The following is a 20,000-nucleotide window of genomic DNA, read 5'->3' as shown; positions in this document are numbered from 1 at the left end:
CTGGAGCGTAACAGGGAAATGTGAAAGACGGCGTGGACAGAGGGGGGGTTAGTGCGAGTAATGTGATACGGTGTCAGTGAGAGAAATGTGCTCATCTGCAAAGTTATGAAGTGAAAGAAACAAAGCGAGAAAGAGTGACGAGAGAGAGACAACGCCACACGGATAAGAGAGAGAGAGAGAGAGAGAGCGAGAGAGAGAGAGGGAGAGGGAGAGAGAGAGAGGGAGAGGGAGGGGATTCAAGTGGGCGAGCGAGGCGTGCTCAGAGTGAGAGTGAATCGGAGGAGGGAAGCAGAAGCTGGTGAAGGTTCACAGTTACTTTCCTGACACACACACACGATATTTTCTTCCTTTTTCAGTTCTGAGGATTTGATCAACGTGGGACTTCAGGAAGTCTGGACATTAAAAACAACCTTTGCTGTGTGGATGTAAACTCTCATTTCAACGATCTATAGCTACAGAACGAACTTTCACAGTTTACAGCTGAGTCACCGTTTAGGTCAAAAGTCATCGACTACTCACGGATTATTTGTTTCTGACATCATGGCGCCAAAGAAGGAGCTGCTTATCTTCGGTAAGTCTATCAATGAATCTGGGGGTGTGTGTGTGTGTGTGTGTGTGTGTGTGTGTGTGTGTGTGTGTGTGTGTGTGTGTGTGTGTGTGATGAATGAGAAAAAGAAAATAAAAGCAGATGTACGGGGAAGTTTAGTAATTGTGTCATTGTTCAGAATATATGACTTTCTGTTTCAGTCAGACACACAACTTATTTTACAATTATTTCACTTATAGATCAGAATAACCACCATAACCATCATAACGGTGACTTAAACCACCATAACCATCATAACAATGAGTAAGGTCTTTTTACCTGCTCTTTTGTAATGTTAACAGACAAAGAGGAAGGTATTTTACCTGCTTTTTGTAAAGTGTCTTGAGATAACACTTGTTATGAGTTGACGCTATACAAAATAAATTGAATTGAATTGAATTGAATAACGGTGACTTAAACCATCATAACCATCTTAACGGTGACTTAAACCATCATAACCATCATAACGGTGACTTAAACCACCATAACCATCTTAACGGTGACTTAAACCATCATAACCATCTTAACGGTGACTTAAACCATCATAACCATCATAACCACCATAATCACCATAACCACCATAACCTCCATAACTACCATAACTACCATTACCACCATTACCACCATAACCACCATAACCTTCATAACCACCATTAGCACCATAACCACCATAACCACCATTACCACCATAACCACCATAACCACCATAACCACCATAACCACCATTACCACCATAACCTCCATAACTACCATAACTACCATAACCACCATAACCTTCATAACCACCATTAGCACCATAACCACCATAACCACCATTACCACCATAACCACCATAACCACCATAACCACCATTACCACCATAACCACCATAACCACCATTACCACCATAACCACCATAACCTTCATAACCACCATAACCTTCATAACCACCATAACCTTCATTACCACCATAACCACCATAACCACCATTACCACCATAACCACCATAACCACCATTACCACCATAACCACCATAACCACCATTACCACCATAACCACCATAACCACCATAACCACCATTACCACCATTACCACCATAACCACCATAACCTTCATAACCACCATTACCACCATAACCACCATTACCACCATAACCACCATAACCACCATTACCACCATTACCACCATAACCACCATAACCTTCATAACCACCATTACCACCATAACCACCATTACCACCATAACCACCATTACCACCATAACCTTCATAACCTTCATAACCACCATAACCACCATTACCACCATAACCAAAAGTCTCTGAAGCACGGTCACAGCAGGAATTACATCTGATACTAAAGCATCGGACGAGCTCACTTTTCGGGTTAACTTCTCAAACGGAGCCAAAACACACAAAGTTTTTTTCCAGAAGTGTCCACTGGTGCGCTGTAAGATTGTTGGGGAGCTGCTTCTGCTCGGTGAGAGACTGTAGGATGTAGTACGTGCTATTCCAGCGCGTCTGCACGTCTTGTTGGAGTCTTCTTACGGGCTGGTTGAGCTGCAGCTGAATGTCTTCCAGGCGGGAGTAGGCTAATGCCGAATGCTTAAAATGTCCAACAATTTTACATCCGACTGACACCACGTCAGCTACACTTTGTGCAAAGTTTGCAGTCTGCTCTTCTTTTGTCGTCATCGTTTACGCTGAAATATCTCCACACCACTGACATCTCGCTTCTCTCCGCCTACCCACTCAACTGAAAAGAGGTGCACGCCCGCCGTAAAGTGGTATCAGTGCTGTTGTATCCGCGTAGTTTTACGAGTATCAGTACTTAAAGGTGGCATTGGACCGATGCCGAATACTGGTATTGGGTCATCCATAATCACCATCATAACCACCACAACAGTGACTTTAACCATCATAACATAATAAGTGGTTAATGTATGTTTGGAGGTGAACGTACTCAACTAAAGGAAGTAAGTCAGACAGGAAGTAAATCTATTATAAAGAAAAGTGAGACAGACAAACTCTTTGATTCAGCACTTTGGGTTAGAGTCAGCTGCACAGAGTCTCTCTTTGTCTCTTTATGTTCTCCTGTTATGAAGTCTTAAAGTCACACTCACTGCTTCTCCTAAAGTGGAGTTAGTGTGGGAGCTCCGTCACACAACAACAGAGGACTCATTGTGAGGGAAACGCAGTGCTCACACTTTGAGTCGGGGGGCGCTGTTTCCTTCATGAGAGTCAAAAAGAGACCGACACGTGTCTGTGGAGAGGTGTCATCATGTGACAGCTGCGTTTGGAAACATGGAATCAAAAGAGCATAAAAGAGGAAACATGCAACACGTGAGGCAAGAGTGGAAACCTCATTTTCATTTCTGTTTATTTAACTGATAATTGGAGGGATGAGAGTGTCTCATTGTATAATATGGACAAGAGGAACTCGTGGTTACAGAGAGACACAGTGAGTCATGAGCATGTTACCCAGGTGGAAACAACAGAAAGAAAACTGAGTTCATCTCTTTACTAGAGGAGGGCAGGTTGATTCTAAAGACGACTAACCGAGGAGCAGTCGCCTTGTTAGGGTCTGTGTTTGCTGTTCAGACACACAAAGATGTTTAGTCACTTCGCCTCCTTCGTTTGCGGTTCTGGAGATCTGAGGGCTGAGTTAAACCTCGACAGGAGACGGTAACTCCCAGAGCAGAACAGATTGATGGACTGGAAACTGCTGCTGCTGCCGCTGTGGTCAGAGCAGTTTCTGTTGATGTTGTGATGTTTTTGTGTTGCCATGACGTTGGTTAACCGTAGCTGTTGGTGTGTGCTGACTGGCTGCATGCTTCCCCTCAGTGAGAGTGAGACGTGTCAATAAAAAGCTTCAGACTAGAGAACCTGTAAGAAACCTGCACGCTACGATCCGCTCTCTTGTTTACGTTGCTGTTTGATGAGCGGCACAGGAGGTCAGCAGGAAGTCTGTTCATTGAGCTAACAGGCTGCTAACGAGCCAACAGGTTATTCCCGTTGATTCAGTCGATGTTGATTAAAGAGTTTGTGATTATAAAGAACTTTTTCTATTTTTAACTCTTTGTGAATCTGAAACTCATCCTCTTTATCAGTTTGTTAAAAAAGAGAGAATAAGCCCCTCCCTCATAGCCTCAGGTTTCTATCCATCTGTAAAGACATGCACTTCATATGTTGGACACTAGGGGGCATCATCTGTATTTTAACAGATCCAAGGTCAGCTGTCACATATGTAAGTGGTAACGAGGCGTCAGGGGCACGGTTCAAATTAAGCTAATGAGTAATAGGTGCAAAAACTGCAGTTCCTCGTGTGTCCACTGGAGACTGCCTTCAACTCCCATTAGGCCCCATTTTTAAAACGCTGGTTTTTACAGGTGAATAAATGTGTTCGCAGCCTCGCTCCAGACGTGGTCTTGGTCTACTTAAGTCTTTTCTTTGTTGGTACTTTACAGTATATGTATGTTTTAATAACTCATCTGATTGGATCATGCTTCGCCTTTAAGTTTTAAAACATTTTTGTAATCTTGGCGTGACTGACGGGTGGAACAGGTCCAGTTGTAGCTGTTTGCCAGGAGGCTTAAGCTCCGCCTCTTTGCCTGTTTTGAGATTGACATGTTTGTGAGGCGGCAGTAGCTCAGTCTCTAGGGACTTGGGTTGGGAACTGGAGGGTCGCCGGTTCAAGTCAATTGTCAGGGCACTTCCTGAGTACTGCCGAGGTGCCCTTGAGCAAGCCACTGAACCCACTCTCGCTCTCTCTCTCACTCTCCCCCTCTCTCTCTCTCTCCCCCCTCTCTCTCTCTGCCTCTCTCTCTCTCTCTCTCTCTCTCCTCTCTCTTCAGGTTTGCTTTGTTTGCTGCACACTTGTGTCTCTGACTGTCAGCTGGGTTTCATCTATGAAGATCGTCAGTGTGTGGGTAAGTCTCCATCTGAGCGGTTCATTAGGACGGCTGCTCCAGAAACGATATGAAACACCTCTTAATGAAGACTTGACCTGACCTTGACATTTTCTCATGTTAAAAGTGAAAATAAAAAATGTAAACATGAAACCTTCTGAACATATTCACTAAATGACAAAACAGAAACCAGGAGGAGTGACGGTCCGATCACCTGGCGTTCTTTAGACGGAGTGCAGGAAACAGGCAGCCGAGGATTCTCCTTCAACTATATTCATACATATATATATTTATACTATATATACATTATTACTACAAATATCCATGAGGTCAGCACCACATAGAAGTCTGTAAATGTGTCATAGTGACATGTTGTTGTTGTTGTGTTTGACCTTTGACCTGCAGATGAGAACGAGTGCTCAGAAAACACAGATCAATGTGGGAAACACACAAAGTGTTTCAACACTCTGGGAAGCTTCTACTGTCAGTGTTTGGAGGGATACAAGAACACGAAGGGGGCGGCCAACTTCACGGGACTCAGCGGGCAGTGCCAAGGTCAGTTTGTGTATCACATGTGTGTGTGTGTTACAGGTGTGTGTGTGTGTAACAGGTGTGTGTGTGTGTGTATGTTACAGGTGTGTGTGTGTGTTACAGGTGTGTGTGTGTGTGTATGTTTCAGGTGTGTGTGTGTGTGTATGTGTGTGTGTAACAGGTGTGTTACAGGTGTGTGTGTGTGTGTGTGTGTGTGTTACAGGTGTGTTACAGGTGTGTGTGTGTGTGTGTGTGTGTGTGTGTGTGTGTGTGTGTGTGTTTGTGTGTGTGTTACAGGTGTGTGTGTGTGTTACAGGTGTGTGTGTGTGTGTGTGAGTGTGTGTTACAGGTGTGTCTCTATGGACACACTGCACTCATCTTGTCTTTTTCCTTTGTCAGATATCAACGAGTGCCTCGATACTAACAAATGTGGTCCAGGTGCGTACTGCAGGAACACGATTGGGGGCTACAACTGCACCTGCCGTCCTGGTTACAGCAGATACTCGAGCAGCGCTGGAAGCTGCGTGGGTGAGTCGTGTTTATGTTTGCCGATTTTAACTGTCGGGCTGAGATCAGGAAACACACCTCCACCGTCCTTCAGGCAGGTGTGTCTGTGCTCGTTACATCAGTGATGCTCTCTGGCATTAAAGGAGGAGGCAGTAGAAATGTTTGTAAACATTCAAACTGGCTCATCTCCCCCAGAAGCCCCCTGCAGGACGTAGTGTGAACATTTACTGCTTGTACCTACACTGCAAGCTAATGCACGCTAGTACAATGCATGCTAGCAGCAGCTCCTCTGGACCAATGGGCAAGAGGCAAACTTTAGAAACATCCTAGAGCTCACAGCTTCCTCCAATGAAAAGCTGCCTGTCAAGAGCTCATGAGTCAATGATTATCATTCTAAACTCTGAATACAAACTCAGAACAATCAGCTGCTCCCTGCTGCTTTAAAAGTGACTTTTTGGACCTTTTTATTGACAGGACACCTGAAGAGAGAAACATGTTGTAGGGAGAGAGAGTGGGTTGACATGCAGCAAAGGGCCAAGCTTGGATTTAAACCCATGCCCTCTGCTCGGACTCCAGCCTACATGGGGTGTGCAACATAACTGCTAGTCTATCACTGCCCCTGCTTCCCCCTTCTTGAAATTTTAGCTAATTTCTCAAACTGAACAACCGTCTTACGTCATTCGCTGACATCTGGTTCATTGTCGGTCTGTCTTGTTAAATCGATGTGATCATCGATGTGATCTTCTTTTCTTTCTCTCAGATATTAACGAGTGCAATGAAACTGAGAGGAGAGGAGAAATCATCTGTGGAGCAGAGGGGACCTGCAAGAACACCGAGGGGAGCTTCTGGTGCAAGTGTCCCAAAGGATTCACCAACTATAACAACGAGAGGACGCCGTGCTCAGGTGAGGGTCTGCAGCTCAGGTGAGGGTCTGCTGTTCAGGTGAGGGTCTGCAGCTACGGTGAGGGTCTGCTGTTCAGGTTAGGGTCTGCAACTCAGGTGAGGGTCTGCAGCTCAGGTGAGGGTCTGCAGCTCAGGTGAGGGTCTGCTGTTCAGGTGAGGGTCTGCAGCTCAGGTGAGGGTCTGCTGTTCAGGTGAGGGTCTGCTGTTCAGGTGAGGGTCTGCAGCTCAGGTGAGGGTCTGCTGTTCAGGTGAGGGTCTGCAGCTACGGTGAGGGTCTGCTGTTCAGGTGAGGGTCTGCAGCTCAGGTGAGGGTCTGCTGTTCAGGTGAGGGTCTGCAGCTCAGGTGAGGGTCTGCTGTTCAGGTGAGGGTCTGCAGCTACGGTGAGGGTCTGCTGTTCAGGTTAGGGTCTGCAACTCAGGTGAGGGTCTGCAGCTCAGGTGAGGGTCTGCAGCTCAGGTGAGGGTCTGCTGTTCAGGTGAGGGTCTGCAGCTACGGTGAGGGTCTGCTGTTCAGGTTAGGGTCTGCAACTCAGGTGAGGGTCTGCAACTCAGGTGAGGGTCTGCAGCTCAGGTGAGGGTCTGCTGTTTAGGTGAGGGTCTTAATGGCGTGCATGAAACCGCTCTGAAGCTGGAGCTTCATGGTCCAGTTCTGTTTCCTCTCTACTTTGAGACTCGCTCTGACTTTAATCTACTTCCTGTTCAGACTCCACGCCATACATAGATGTGAGGTGTGTTTGATATTCACATGTTCTCACGGTCTCTGTCTCATTTAGAGCTGGACTGTGACACCTTCAGTCCCGACAGTACGACCTCACACGCTCAGGTAAACTCTTCACACCTGTTCCTTAATGTACTGGGTCAAGCCTTAGGCCCTGTACAGTTCATCATGTTTGACTTTTAGAGAGAGAGAGCTGAACAGTTATTCTCTGTCTCTCAGTCGCTCGGAGGCCTGGCTGACATTTTGTCCATGATGAGGAACAGCTGTTTGGCTCTTTCCAACTCGACTACTGCGAGTGGAGGGAAGGCTGACGGAGAGGAGCTGCTGCAGGTCCAGGCACACACACACACACACACACACACACACACACACACACACACACACACACACACACACACACACACACACACACACACACACACACACACACATCGGGGTCTTCATTTCCTGCCTCCTGTTTCTGCTACTCTTACAGAAACTCTTCACAGCGACTGACGCCATCTTGTCTCCTCATCACCTGGACAGCAGCGAGGCCGTGAGTGGGCTGCTCGACGCGGTGGAGAACTCCGTCAGGGTCATCGGTCCACAGCTCAAAGGAAACCATACTAAGATAGAGACCAGCATGACAGGTGACCGAGTGCAGAGCTCAGTCTGCATTCTGTACTTTCATAAGTTCAAGTGTTAAATGGGAAATATCTGTCCAAATAGAGGTGGAGGTCGCGGTGCAAAGAGGACAGACTCCACCCACGGGATCCATCCATCTGACCAATGAGAACACTCGTCTAGACACTGACTGGATGACAGCAGCAGGGACAGGATCGTACCCTGGTACATCTCTTTATCGTCTCATTTCTTCTCTTTGACAAGTGTTCCTCTACATCCTTTGACTTCATGCCTCGTCCTTCTCCTCTTCTTTTACAGGTTACGCTATGGCGGCGCTGTTGACCTATAAGAACCTTGAGAAGACCATAAACGGGTCCTTTGAGAAGCTCTCAGGATATGAAAAAGACGGTGTGGATCCCTCCTTTCAGATCTTCTCCAGAGTCGTCTCAGTTGTTGTGTCTAACCCCGACCCCCAGAATCTGAGCAGCCCAGTCAACATCACCCTGAGACATCTGGTAGCCCCCCCTTCCCTCCGTGTCTCAGATCAACGTTAGCATGACTCGACGATAGAGCCTTTCATGATAACGCTTTGGTTCTTTGTGCAGGACACAGAAAAGTCTCCTGATGTCAGCTTCATCTGTGCGTTCTGGACTGAGGGAGGAGCCTGGTCCACACATGGTTGCTATCAGCAGCAGTCGAACAGCACACACACAGTGTGTTCATGTGAACATCTGAGCAGCTTCGCGGTGCTAATGGCACGCTATGATATGAAGGTAAGAACATGAACCTGTCGTTACGCAGCAGGTCCCGCTAGTAAGATAAGCTAGCCTACCAGTCGTTATGCAGCAGGTCCCGTTAGCATGATAAGCTAGCCTACCAGTCGTTACGCAGCAGGTCCCGTTAGCATGATAAGCTAGCCTACCTGTCGCTATGCAGCAGGTCCCGTTAGCAAGATAAGCTAGGCTACCTGTCGTTACGCAGCAGGTCCCGTTAGCATGATAAGCTAGCCTACCTGTCGTTACGCAGCAGGTCCCGTTAGCAAGATAAGCTAGCCTACCTGTCGTTACGCAGCAGGTCCCGTTAGCATGATAAGCTAGGCTACCTGTCGTTACGCAGCAGGTCCTGTTAGCATGATAAGCTAGCCTACCAGTCGTTACGCAGCAGGTCCCGTTAGCATGATAAGCTAGCCTACCTGTCGTTACGCAGCAGGTCCCGTTAGCAAGATAAGCTAGGCTACCTGTCGTTACGCAGCAGGTCCTGTTAGCATGATAAGCTAGCCTACCAGTCGTTACGCAGCAGGTCCCGTTAGCAAGATAAGCTAGCCTACCTGCCGGATGTTAGAGACTGGCTTAGACAGAGAGAAAATGTCGAGGTCAGGTCAAGTCTTCATTAAGAGGTGTTTCATATCGTTTCTGGAGCAGCCGTCCTAATGAACCGCTCAGATGGAGACTTACCCACACACTGACGATCTTCATAGATGAAACCCAGCTGACAGTCAGAGACGCAAGTGTGCAGCAAACAAAGCAAACCTGAAGAGAGAGGAGAGAGAGAGAGAGAGAGAGAGAGAGGGGGAGAGAGAGGAGAGAGAGAGAGGAGAGAAAGGGAGAGAGAGAGAGGAGAGAGAGGGAGAGAGAGAGAGAGAGAGGAGAGAGAGAGAAAGAGAGGAGAGAGAGAGAGGATAGAGAGAGAGAGAGAGAGAGGGAGAGAGGGAGAGGAGAGAGAGAGAGGAGAGAGAGAGAGAGCGAGAGACAGAGGAGAGAGAGAGAGGAGAGAGAGAGAGGGCGAGCCCTGAGGAGTGAAACTAGTGGACCTCCTGTTTTACTGAGGAATTATTACAAATAAAGACTTTAATCATTCTGTTACGTTGGCCTTCACATGATGAATATGTCTGTAAACGTCTTCCTCTCTTCTTCACATGTCAGTACACAGATTAAACCTCCTGATGTGTCTCCTCCTCACAGCACACCTTCGGGCTCCTCCTGATCACTAAGGTGGGACTGACCGTGTCCCTGCTGAGTCTCCTCCTCTGCATCCTCACCTTCAAGTTCTGCCGCTCCATACAAGGGACTCGAACCACCATCCACCTGCACCTGTGTGTCTGCCTCTTCATGGCCGACCTCGTCTTTCTGGCGGGCATCTCACAAACCAAACCTGAGGTATGACTGTGGTTACTTTAATGGGAAAGTTATTTACATGGGTGTTCCTGTTTGCACTCCGCAAAGGAGAGCATAGTTAATAAGAGAAGGTTACACATTGACGTCAGAGCGTTTCTGTAACCTCTGTACCACTTCCTGCCACGTGGTGAAGGTGAAGACACAGGCGGTTATTGTGAGGCAAACAAAGACCACAAGTAAACATTTTCAGACCCAGAAGAAGAAGAAGGAGGATTAGAACAATGTGACCTCATTGGGTGTTTGTTTGGACTTCCTGGTTGTGAATGAACCCCAGATGTTGTACCCGGGTCTTAACCACTGATGGAAAGAGGTTCTGCTTTGGGGAACTTTGGCTTCATTTCAATATTTCAGTCATCACAATGTGTATTTTAATATATTCACTGAATGAACCAATGAGAGGTAAAGAACATCGAATAAGAAGCAGACGATATAATCCTCTCAGCACCTCGTTGTAAATGTTCCTGAATATGAGCGGCTGTGTTCACGCAGGCGGCTGGCAGGAGGCATTCTGGGTAAAGTCTGGGTGGAAAAATCCTCCATTTGATCTCACACATCACCCCCCAGTGTTTCAGGATTTTAGTGTAACTTTTCTAACATGACTAAAGGATGAAAGGTGAAAGGATACAGACAGTCTCACATTATAAATACCTAGGAATCCTAATGCACTCGCAACTGTCTTTAAAGAAACGTGAAACAACTGTGTAACACTATAAAATTTAACCTAAGGAACTTCAGGTTTATCCGAAACCAGTTACCCATTAATGCAGCAAAGCTATATGTGCGCTCAATGATTTTCTCACACGTCATATTGTATCACAAGCTGGTCGCAAGCAGGTAAAACAACACTCGCCCCTCTCCAAACCCTGTACTGTAACATCATTCAGAGGTATAACCTCCTAACCTTTGACAATGTTGTGGTTCTTGCTGATGCTTGTCTAGTGTATAAAGTTATTAATTATTAGTTCATATCACCGCGTGCGGATGGAGGAAGAACAACTAGGAGTGCCAACAGAAGGGATTGTGTTATACAGCACAGATCCTCTGAGTTTGGCAAATCAGCCGTTTCTATTAGAGCTACACATTTTTGGAACTCCATACCGGCTAAAATCAGAGAGTGCCATAGCTTTGCTGAATTTAAATTTAAAATCAAATCATGGCTCAAATCAACTCAATCGTGTCCTCATCACACATAAACACTTTTTCATGAACTATGTTTGATAATGTTGTAGCGTATTGATACAGTATATTATTATGGCTTTGTTGTTGTGGTGCATTGGAGATATACAGTATGTTGCCGTATAGCTGTGGTTTTTTTTGTGTATTTTTTTAAGTTAAGTGCTCTTAGCCTATTATTGTTTTAATATAATGTATGAATTTCACTGTGGACTAGTGTAATGCCATTGTTCAGTGGTTGTGTACTGTCTTACTGTTGTGAAGATGTTAGTGTATGTTTTATTTCTTCACAGAGACGTTGTCTCTGTCTCCTGCCCAGGGACTACAGATGTAGCTTATAGCTAACTCTGGTACAGTTAATTGGCTGTACACTGTCCCTGTCAAAAATAAACAAATAAATAAATAAGAATAAATAAAGTTTGACTCTCGGGTGTTTCTGAAGACGTTTCATATTGAACGCGTTGTCTTGTCCTGACCTCAGCTTGACTCTTTCTTCTCGCGGTCGTTTAATTTGCAGGGTGGCTGCAGGTTGGTTGCAGCCATGCTTCATTTCTTCTTCCTGGGAGTGTTTACCTGGATGCTGTTAGAGGGGGTGCAGCTGTACCGTATGGTGGTCCTGGTGTTCAACGCCACCATCCGGCCCCTCTACTTATTCATGGCTGGTTACGGGGCCCCTCTGGTGATCCTCATCCTGTCAGCCATCATTCGGCCTGCGGGATACGGCACTGACCAGCAGTGAGTGTTTACTACATTACTCCTCAGAGCTGCTGTTATGTGATCATGACCATGTGTTTCCTTCTTGCTAACAGCTGCTGGCTGTCTCTGAGTGACGGCCTCATCTGGAGCTTCTTCGGCCCCGTGTGCCTCATCATCATCCTCAACATCTTCTTCTTCATCATCACCGTCTGGAAGCTCGCTCAGAAGTTCTCCAGCCTCAACCCTGACCTCTCCAAGCTGCACAAAGTCAGGTCAGTCCATGTGTGCTTGATGTTCATGTGATGTAGTAATACTGGAGTGACCCTGGGCCGACCTTCAAACAAACACTCAGCTGGAACACATGTTGGCCAGACGGCGCTCGCTTCAGGAGAAAAGCATGGATGGAAAGAACGAGAGAAGAATGTGCAGAATGTTTTCATAGTCGCCACACTGATTTCTAATGATGGGAATTTTTGCCCAACTTCTTTTTCTTACTGCCGCCCATGCTTTAATAGTTTAAACTGTATAAACATGTCAGACAAGTTTGAGCTGGAATGAAAACAATCCATCTATGATCCAGCGATCACCATCAGTGACCTTCAGTTAGTCCTGGGAAGGCTCAAACTAAGGGAGCAGATTTCAAATAATCAAATAATCAAAAGGTTTCAGTCAGTGATCGTGTCCCGTTCTCACCCGGGGCAGTCCTCCTGATGTGATCTAGATATGAACAGCTTCTGAGTCTGAAGATCCCTATTCCATCGTTCTGATCTCATAACGTTTTAAATCTCTTCTTTATCTCAGCGTGTATCATGATTAGAGTTGTTCATGGGAAAAGAAATAAACAACCTAAGAGGTCAAAGATGAGAACATTTCCTGAGAGCGGTTTTTAAAACAGTGTGTCTTTTATTAACCACTTCTTCACCATCAATAGACAAAAATGAGTTCATAAAGCGTCAGACTCTAAGAGTCCCTGCTCCTCATCAGACATTAAGAATCCCTGCTCCTCATCAGACTCTAAGAGTCCATGCTCCTCTCAGAGTCTAAGACTCCCTGCTCCTCATCAGACTCTCAGAGTCCCTGCTCCTCATCAGACTCTAAGAGTCCCTGCTCCTCTAAGAGTCTAAGAGTCCCTGCTCCTCTTCAGACTCTAAGAGTCCCTGCTCCTCTAAGAGTCTAAGAGTCCCTGCTCCTCATCAGACTCTAAGAGTCCCTGCTCCTCTAAGAGTCTAAGAGTCCCTGCTCCTCATCAGACTCTAAGAGTCCCTGCTCCTCTAAGAGTCTAAGAGTCCCTGCTCCTCTTCAGACTCTAAGAGTCCCTGCTCCTCTAAGAGTCTAAGAGTCCCTGCTCCTCATCAGACTCTAAGAGTCCCTGCTCCTCTAAGAGTCTAAGAGTCCCTGCTCCTCATCAGACTCTAAGAGTCCCTGCTCCTCTAAGAGTCCCTGCTCCTCTTCAGACTCTAAGAGTCCCTGGTCCTCTAAGAGTCCCTGGTCCTCTAAGAGTCCCTGCTCCTCTAAGAGTCCCTGCTCCTCTAAGACACCTTGCTCCTCTAAGAGTCCCTGCTCCTCTATGAGTCTAAGAGTCCCTGTTTCTCTTCAGACTGTAAGAGTCCCTGCTCCTCTAAGAGTCCATGCTCCTCTTCAGACTCTAAGAGTCCATGCTCCTCTAAGAGTCCATGCTCCTCTTCAGACTCTAAGAGTCCCTGCTCCTCTAAGAGTCTAAGAGTCCCTGCTCCTCTAAGAGTCTAAGAGTCCCTGCTCCTCTAAGAGTCCATGCTCCTCTTCAGACTCTAAGAGTCCCTGCTCCTCTAAGAGTCTAAGAGTCCCTGCTCCTCTAAGAGTCTAAGAGTCCCTGCTCCTCTAAGAGTCCATGCTCCTCTTCAGACTCTAAGAGTCCCTGCTCCTCTAAGAGTCTAAGAGTCCCTGCTCCTCTAAGAGTCCCTGCTCCTCTAAGAGTCTAAGAGTGCCTGTTCCGGGCGCGTTCCATGTATTGAGACTCTCGTCTCGAGCGGTAGGCCCGGGTTCGCTTCCACCCCTGGCCCCTTTCTGCATGTCATTCCCAGCTCTCTCTCCCTGGTTTCCGACTCTATCCACTGTCCTCTCTCTGAATTAAAGGCACGAAAAAGCCCAAAATAAATCTTTAAAAAAAAAAAAAAAAAGAGTGCCTGTTCCTCTAAGAGTCTAAGAGTCCCTGTTCCTCTAAGAGTCCCTGCTCCTCTAAGAGTCTAAGAGTCCCTGTTCCTCTAAGAGTCCCTGCTCCTCTAAGAGTCTAAGAGTCCCTGCTCCTCTAAGAGTCTAAGAGTCCCTGTTCCTCTAAGAGTCCCTGTTCCTCTAAGAGTCCCTGCTCCTCTAAGAGTCTAAGAGTCCCTGTTCCTCTAAGAGTCACTGCTCCTCTAAGAGTCTAAGAGTCCCTGTTCCTCTAAGAGTCCCTGCTCCTCTAAGAGTCTAAGAGTCCCTGTTCCTCTAAGAGTCTAAGAGTCCCTGCTCCTCTAAGAGTCTAAGAGTCCCTGTTCCTCTAAGAGTCCCTGTTCCTCTAAGAGTCCCTGCTCCTCTAAGAGTCTAAGAGTCCCTGTTCCTCTAAGAGTCCCTGCTCCTCTAAGAGTCCCCGCTCCTCTAAGAGTCCCCGCTCCTCTAAGAGTCTAAGAGTCCCTGTTCCTCTAAGAGTCCCCGCTCCTCTAAGAGTCTAAGAGTCCCTGTTCCTCTAAGAGTCCCTGCTCCTCTAAGAGTCTAAGAGTCCCTGTTCCTCTAAGAGTCCCTGCCCCTCTAAGAGTCTAAGAGTCCCTGTTCCTCTAAGAGTCCCTGCTCCTCTAAGAGTCTAAGAGTCCCTGCTCCTCGTCTGAGTCTGCTCTGGTAACTGAGTCATCGTCTGAGGCACTTGTTAATCTCTCCTTACATTCTCTATCTGTTGCCCTTTCTCTGACCACTACCCCCCCCTCCTCCCGTCCTCCCCCCCCCCCCCCCCCCCCCCGGTCCTCCCCTTCCCTCTGCAGAGCATTCACAGTGACCGCGATCGCCCAGATGTGCATACTGGGTCTGATGTGGGTCTTCGGGGCCTTCCTGTTTGAAGAGGGCCCCATAGTGGTAGCTTATGTCTTCACTATCCTGAACAGCCTGCAGGGGGCGCTGGTCTTCATTATGCATTGTCTGCTGTCTAAACAGGTAAGATAGAAACAGGTGTGTGTGTGTTCCTGAGTCATCACAGTGGATTGCATTACAAAATATTTATTCTTGATGTTTGCTGCCCTCTGCAGGTGAGAGAGGAGTACGCCCATTTCCTGTCCTGTATCTGCACATCACAGAAGAAGAGATACTCAGACTTCAGCAGTACAAATCCGTCCAGTAGTCAGTCACAGGTGAGCAGAAAGTCACCTGACTCTCAGCTTTAATAATGATCCAATGATTAGTGGAGGTTGATGTAAATGCATCAGTTAGTTTAAGGTGAGTTATGTTTACTCCATTACTTATTTTTAAGTCTCCATGAAATGAAACATGTTCCTCGTTTTTTATTTATTTATTTATTTTTTTTTAACATTCTTTATTCAAACAGTTATTGTATTCAATATTTTACACATTTATATTTACATATCTCAGTTGGTGAAACATGGTAATAATTTTACAAGAATTATTTACAGTTTGGCAAACATATAAAAAAATAAAATAAAACACAAATAAAAACTCATGGCAACATCTTCATCCGCACAAAGAGGAGACTCTTGACAAGTAGAGGGAAAAAATTGCTTCTTCAAAGCAGGCATCAGCTATATCTGTCCATACACACACAAGCAATTGTTAACCTTTCACATACATCTCTATAAATATGTCTACTGACAAGTCCCAAATAAACCAGACGAAATATACATAATGTTTTCTTTTAAATAAATTGAGATTATGTAAACTGGTCTCTTACTCTATCGGTAAATTAAGGTAAGCAATGACAGGAGCCCATAGAACCACAAACAAATCCATTTTCAGATGGAGTTTCGCTGTTATTTTCTCCATCAAGTAAACCCTCTCTAGCCTTTCTCTCCATTGGAGAAGGGTGGGAGGTAGAGGTCTAAGCCAGGATATGGTTATCATTTTCCTCGCCCCCAGAAGAAGGATGTGTAGTCACCGGGCCTTTCCTTTATCCATCACTCCCTCCGGTATTAAACCTATGATGAAATATGACGCTGTAAGCGGTAAATCTACTCCTAGGATGGTTCGTATTTCTGCTTGAATCCCTTCCCTAAATGATTTCAGTTTGGGACAGTCCCAAAAGATGTGAGTATGATCTCCCACCTGTTTACAGTTCCTCCAGCATAAATTTGTCTTACTTCTGTCATATTTTGATATTATAAACGGTGTCTTGAAGTATCCCATTCTTAATTTCCAACTGAATTCTTTCCAAGTTGGACCGTTAGTTATCTTATGCCCCACTTCACACACATACCTCCCACTCCCACACCTTTCTTTCACATCAACAGAATTTCCTGAGCATGGTGCCTGTAAATATCTGTACATATATGAAACTATTTTCTTAGTATTCTTTTCTTCCATGTTCCTCATCAGGAAGTCCTCTATTGGTGTGGGCAGTTGTTTAAGGGAGCTCCATTGTGTGACATTAAATAGTTCCTTAGTTGTAAATATCAATAAAAATCCTTGGGGGACAAACTAAATTTATCCTGTAATTGCTTAAATGACTTTAGGGTTTCACCTTCAAATAACTGGTTTATGATCACAAGGCCTTTTTCTGCCCAAGTGTTGAACCTTGTATCTAATTTATTTGGCTTTTTTGTTTTACGTTTTTTGTGATTTTGACCGCTCTAGATATTGTTAACGGCGCGCCTATCATTTTCCTAACTTGAAATCAGACCTTTTGAGTACAATTCATCCATTCATTTTTTATCTTAAGTTTCTTCCATTTCATTTGTTCTAAGAATGGTATTGTCTCAAGAGGTACCCGTGGGCATGCATGTTTTTCTAGTTCAAGCCATTTTGTCTCCTCGTCTTGTATTACCCATTCGACCATCCCACGAAGTTGTGCCGCCCAGTAGTATAATTTCAAATTCGGTAAATTAAGACCTCCTTGTTTTTTAGGGTAATGTAACAACTTCTGTCGAATCCTAGGTCTCTTCCTTTGCCAGATAAATGTAGAAATCATTTTATCTAATGTTTTAAAGGTAGAGCCTGAAATCCATATAGGCAAAGACTGGAAGAGGTACAACAGTCGAGGAAGTACATTCATTCTGACTGTTTCAATTCTTCCAATAAGTGAGAGCGGGAGAATCTCCCACCTAGCCAAGTCTAACCTTATCTGAGCAATCAGTCTACCATAATTAGCTTTAAATAATTCTGAGGTATCTGGAGTAATCATTATGCCTAAGTATCTAAAGCCTTGTGCTGATCAGTTAAATGTAACTTTTTTGTCCAGTTGAGAAGGCCACCTGCCAACAAGCATCATAGCTTCTGATTTAGTTTCATTAATTTTGTAACCGGATACTTCCCCGAATTCATGTAAGCTATCTAAAAGGGCTGGGATAGAGCACAGGGGGTTATCAATATATAAAATAACATCGTCAGCATACAGCAAAATTTTATGTGTCCCTCCGCCATCTGATATTCCTATTATCTTGGGGTTCTCCCTTATCATTTCAACTAAAGGCTCTATACTGATAGCAAATAACAGAGGAGAAAGGGGACAGCCCTGTCTAGTTCCTCTATTCAGATTAAAGCTCCCTGATGTATGTCCATTCACCCTAACTCTTGAAGTGTTCCCCGTATGTTCCTCGTTTTAATCCAAGATTTATTTTACTGTCACCTCCATGAAAAAACTCTGAGCATACAAGGGAGAGAAACGCTGTCCTGGTCCAATCAGAGGGAGACAGAAACATCAATAAAAGGAGAACAGGATGCATGAGAGAGAGAGAGAGAGAGAGAGAGAGAGAGAGAGAGAGAGGACACTAGACAGTTAAAAACACAGACCTGTTAAATAGAGTGAGGAAGAGTAGATTATAAAACACAGAATAATAATTATAATGAAATATAAAGAAAGTGCTGAAGGAGTCCAGCATTCAACATTCTTTGATCTGACAAATATATTGAAGGAAATTTTCTTCTGAGTATTTCTACATAGAACATTATCTTCCAGATTTCCTCTTCAAATGTCGGCTGACTCGTCCTGCAATCAGCAGCGAATACTTGCTTTTTTTGGACTAATTAAAAAGCTTTGTGGAACGTGATGTCCCGCCTTCTCTCTTGTGTGGGCTCTCTCCTGTTTCAGTTAGAAACAGCCGTTAGAGACTCTCTCAGTCCGGTTTCATGGAGACTTGAATGATGTTGAATTGATCTTCATATCTTTCATATGTTTAAGACTTGTGTGGAGGTTCCAGTCTAAAAACCTCCTGCAGGGTCTGAGACCAGAACAAAGAAAATACTCATCATTGTCTGAGTGTCCTTTAACAGTGTACTCTGAAAGAACATGATTTAGTGTGACTGTGATTCTATTAGAAAGTCAGTAGAGCCCTTCAAACTCTACCATACAGCACTCTGTCTAATACCTGTCTTCTTCTTCTTGTAGGCTTCTGGCAGTGGGCAGCACACAGGAGAGTCCCAAATCTGAAGCTCTTCTCCCCACCGAAGAGCCCTTTAACCTTCCTGGGCTCAGTTAGCCTCCATCTTTAAATTCATGTCCCTTCAGAGGGAAAGACAAGAAATCAGTTTAAAGTTTTGTTGTCACTTTAAAGCTACAAATGAAATTAAGAATGTTTGACAGCTCAAAAACCATGAAGCTAAATCCTCCAAAGTTGTCGACGATTGAGGTGCTTGATGGGAAACAGTTCGTTAAATGTGTTTCTCACTGATAGAGTCCTGAAGGGTTAATACACCTCTTGAAGTAAAATAACTTTATGGGCGCAGACAACAAGTCGCACACGTCTCATAGCACCTCGTCAAGTGAAATATTTCATGTTTGTTTTTGGTTCATTCAAATCATATCTGTGTCTGATCAGACTTAAAGCTGTTTATTTGCACTTCCTATCTGCACCTGTGCTCTGCCTCTGGTCACTTCCTGTCAGCACCTGTGCTCTGCCTCTGGTCACTTCCTGTCAGCAGCTCTGGTCACTTCCTGTCAGCACCTGTGCGCTGCCTCTGGTCACTTCCTGTCAGCACCTGTGCTCTGTCTCTGTTCACTTCCTGTCAGCACCTGTGCTCTGCCTCTGGTCACTTCCTGACAGTACCTGTGCTCTGTCTCTGTTCACTTCCTGTCAGCACCTGTGCTCTGCCTCTGGTCACTTCCTGACAGTACCTGTGCTCTGTCTCTGGTCACTTCCTGTCAGTACCTGTGTGTCCGCTCGGACAGTTTGTTTGCACTTCCTGATGTTTTTTCTTCCTCTCTCTCTACTTGTTTGTTTTTTACTCTCAGATGTTCGTCTCTTTGGATAAAAGCGTCTGATAAATGAATTGTAGAATATCACAATCCTCATATAAGCTGTATTAGAGAGATCCAAAATGATACTCGTATAGATTATTTATTTTTCACAAGGACTTCAATGTGTACATAATGTGGGAGACAGTCTGTGCTGTATTAAAGATAACAGTGGATGTTTTCTGTTATCAGTTAAAGAGACAACGACTTCAGTGTTCCTCATGTTACCGTCATGCCGTCAATGCCATATCATGTTGTTACCGTCATCTAGTGTCAGGTCGTGTCATGGCGTTACGTCTTGTCATGGCGTTACCATCATGTCATTTCTTCTGTTTAAACAAAAGACCAATCAGGTGTAGATGTTTTTTAAATCTGATATCTGACTCATATTTATAGAGATGCATTTTGATGACATTATCAGAAAGAAAACAGATCCCGCCCAACAAACAAACACAGAGCCTCCCTTCAGATAAACATACAGCTTCCTGCTTTCAAACTCTGTTTATGGAATCTATTTAAGCCTCGACAAACACCTAGTGCTCAGGGATATAAAGTATGAAATCACACGGGAGTTTAGAACATTAGTTTGTTTTTTACCGTAAAACTTCTAATAGAAGCATAATGTTAGACCCGGTCCCTTTACAGGCCTGGTGTTTCTGAAGGTTCTGACTCATGAAGATGTATTTAGTGATGGATAGTTTGCAGATCAAAAAAGACTGAAGGAAATAAAAACCTGTGCTATTCAAAGACGTTTTACAGTAATTTTCACTTTTAGTTAATTAAAATGAGAATCCAGCACATCGTCCCACAGGATCATCTTAAAGAGGG

The 20,000-nt window shown here is 45.0% G+C and overlaps 1 protein-coding gene across 1 annotated transcript in view; it reads left to right on the top strand.

Moving 5' to 3' along the window:
• LOC109989565 (adhesion G protein-coupled receptor E5) overlaps positions 1 to 20,000 on the top strand; it is a 20,941-nt gene that overhangs the window by 45 nt on the left and 896 nt on the right. Inside the window, exons 1-17 of the mRNA XM_065953985.1 lie at positions 1 to 571; positions 4,415 to 4,489; positions 4,874 to 5,023; positions 5,399 to 5,527; positions 6,267 to 6,410; positions 7,183 to 7,232; positions 7,347 to 7,457; positions 7,603 to 7,756; positions 7,836 to 7,955; positions 8,049 to 8,245; positions 8,336 to 8,503; positions 9,692 to 9,886; positions 11,595 to 11,812; positions 11,887 to 12,045; positions 14,761 to 14,929; positions 15,022 to 15,123; positions 18,327 to 20,000. The exon at positions 1 to 571 is cut by the window's left edge and continues 45 nt beyond it; the exon at positions 18,327 to 20,000 is cut by the window's right edge and continues 896 nt beyond it. Of these exons, the coding sequence (XP_065810057.1) occupies positions 541 to 571; positions 4,415 to 4,489; positions 4,874 to 5,023; positions 5,399 to 5,527; positions 6,267 to 6,410; positions 7,183 to 7,232; positions 7,347 to 7,457; positions 7,603 to 7,756; positions 7,836 to 7,955; positions 8,049 to 8,245; positions 8,336 to 8,503; positions 9,692 to 9,886; positions 11,595 to 11,812; positions 11,887 to 12,045; positions 14,761 to 14,929; positions 15,022 to 15,123; positions 18,327 to 18,368 (2,214 nt within the window). The 5' untranslated portion in view covers positions 1 to 540 and the 3' untranslated portion in view covers positions 18,369 to 20,000. The remainder of the gene's footprint in view (positions 572 to 4,414; positions 4,490 to 4,873; positions 5,024 to 5,398; positions 5,528 to 6,266; positions 6,411 to 7,182; positions 7,233 to 7,346; positions 7,458 to 7,602; positions 7,757 to 7,835; positions 7,956 to 8,048; positions 8,246 to 8,335; positions 8,504 to 9,691; positions 9,887 to 11,594; positions 11,813 to 11,886; positions 12,046 to 14,760; positions 14,930 to 15,021; positions 15,124 to 18,326) is intronic.

The sequence above is a fragment of the Labrus bergylta genome, chromosome 1 (assembly GCF_963930695.1).
Source record: "Labrus bergylta chromosome 1, fLabBer1.1, whole genome shotgun sequence".
Taxonomy (NCBI): Eukaryota; Metazoa; Chordata; class Actinopteri; order Labriformes; family Labridae; genus Labrus; species Labrus bergylta.
This window is presented reverse-complemented; position numbering and strand designations above follow the sequence as displayed.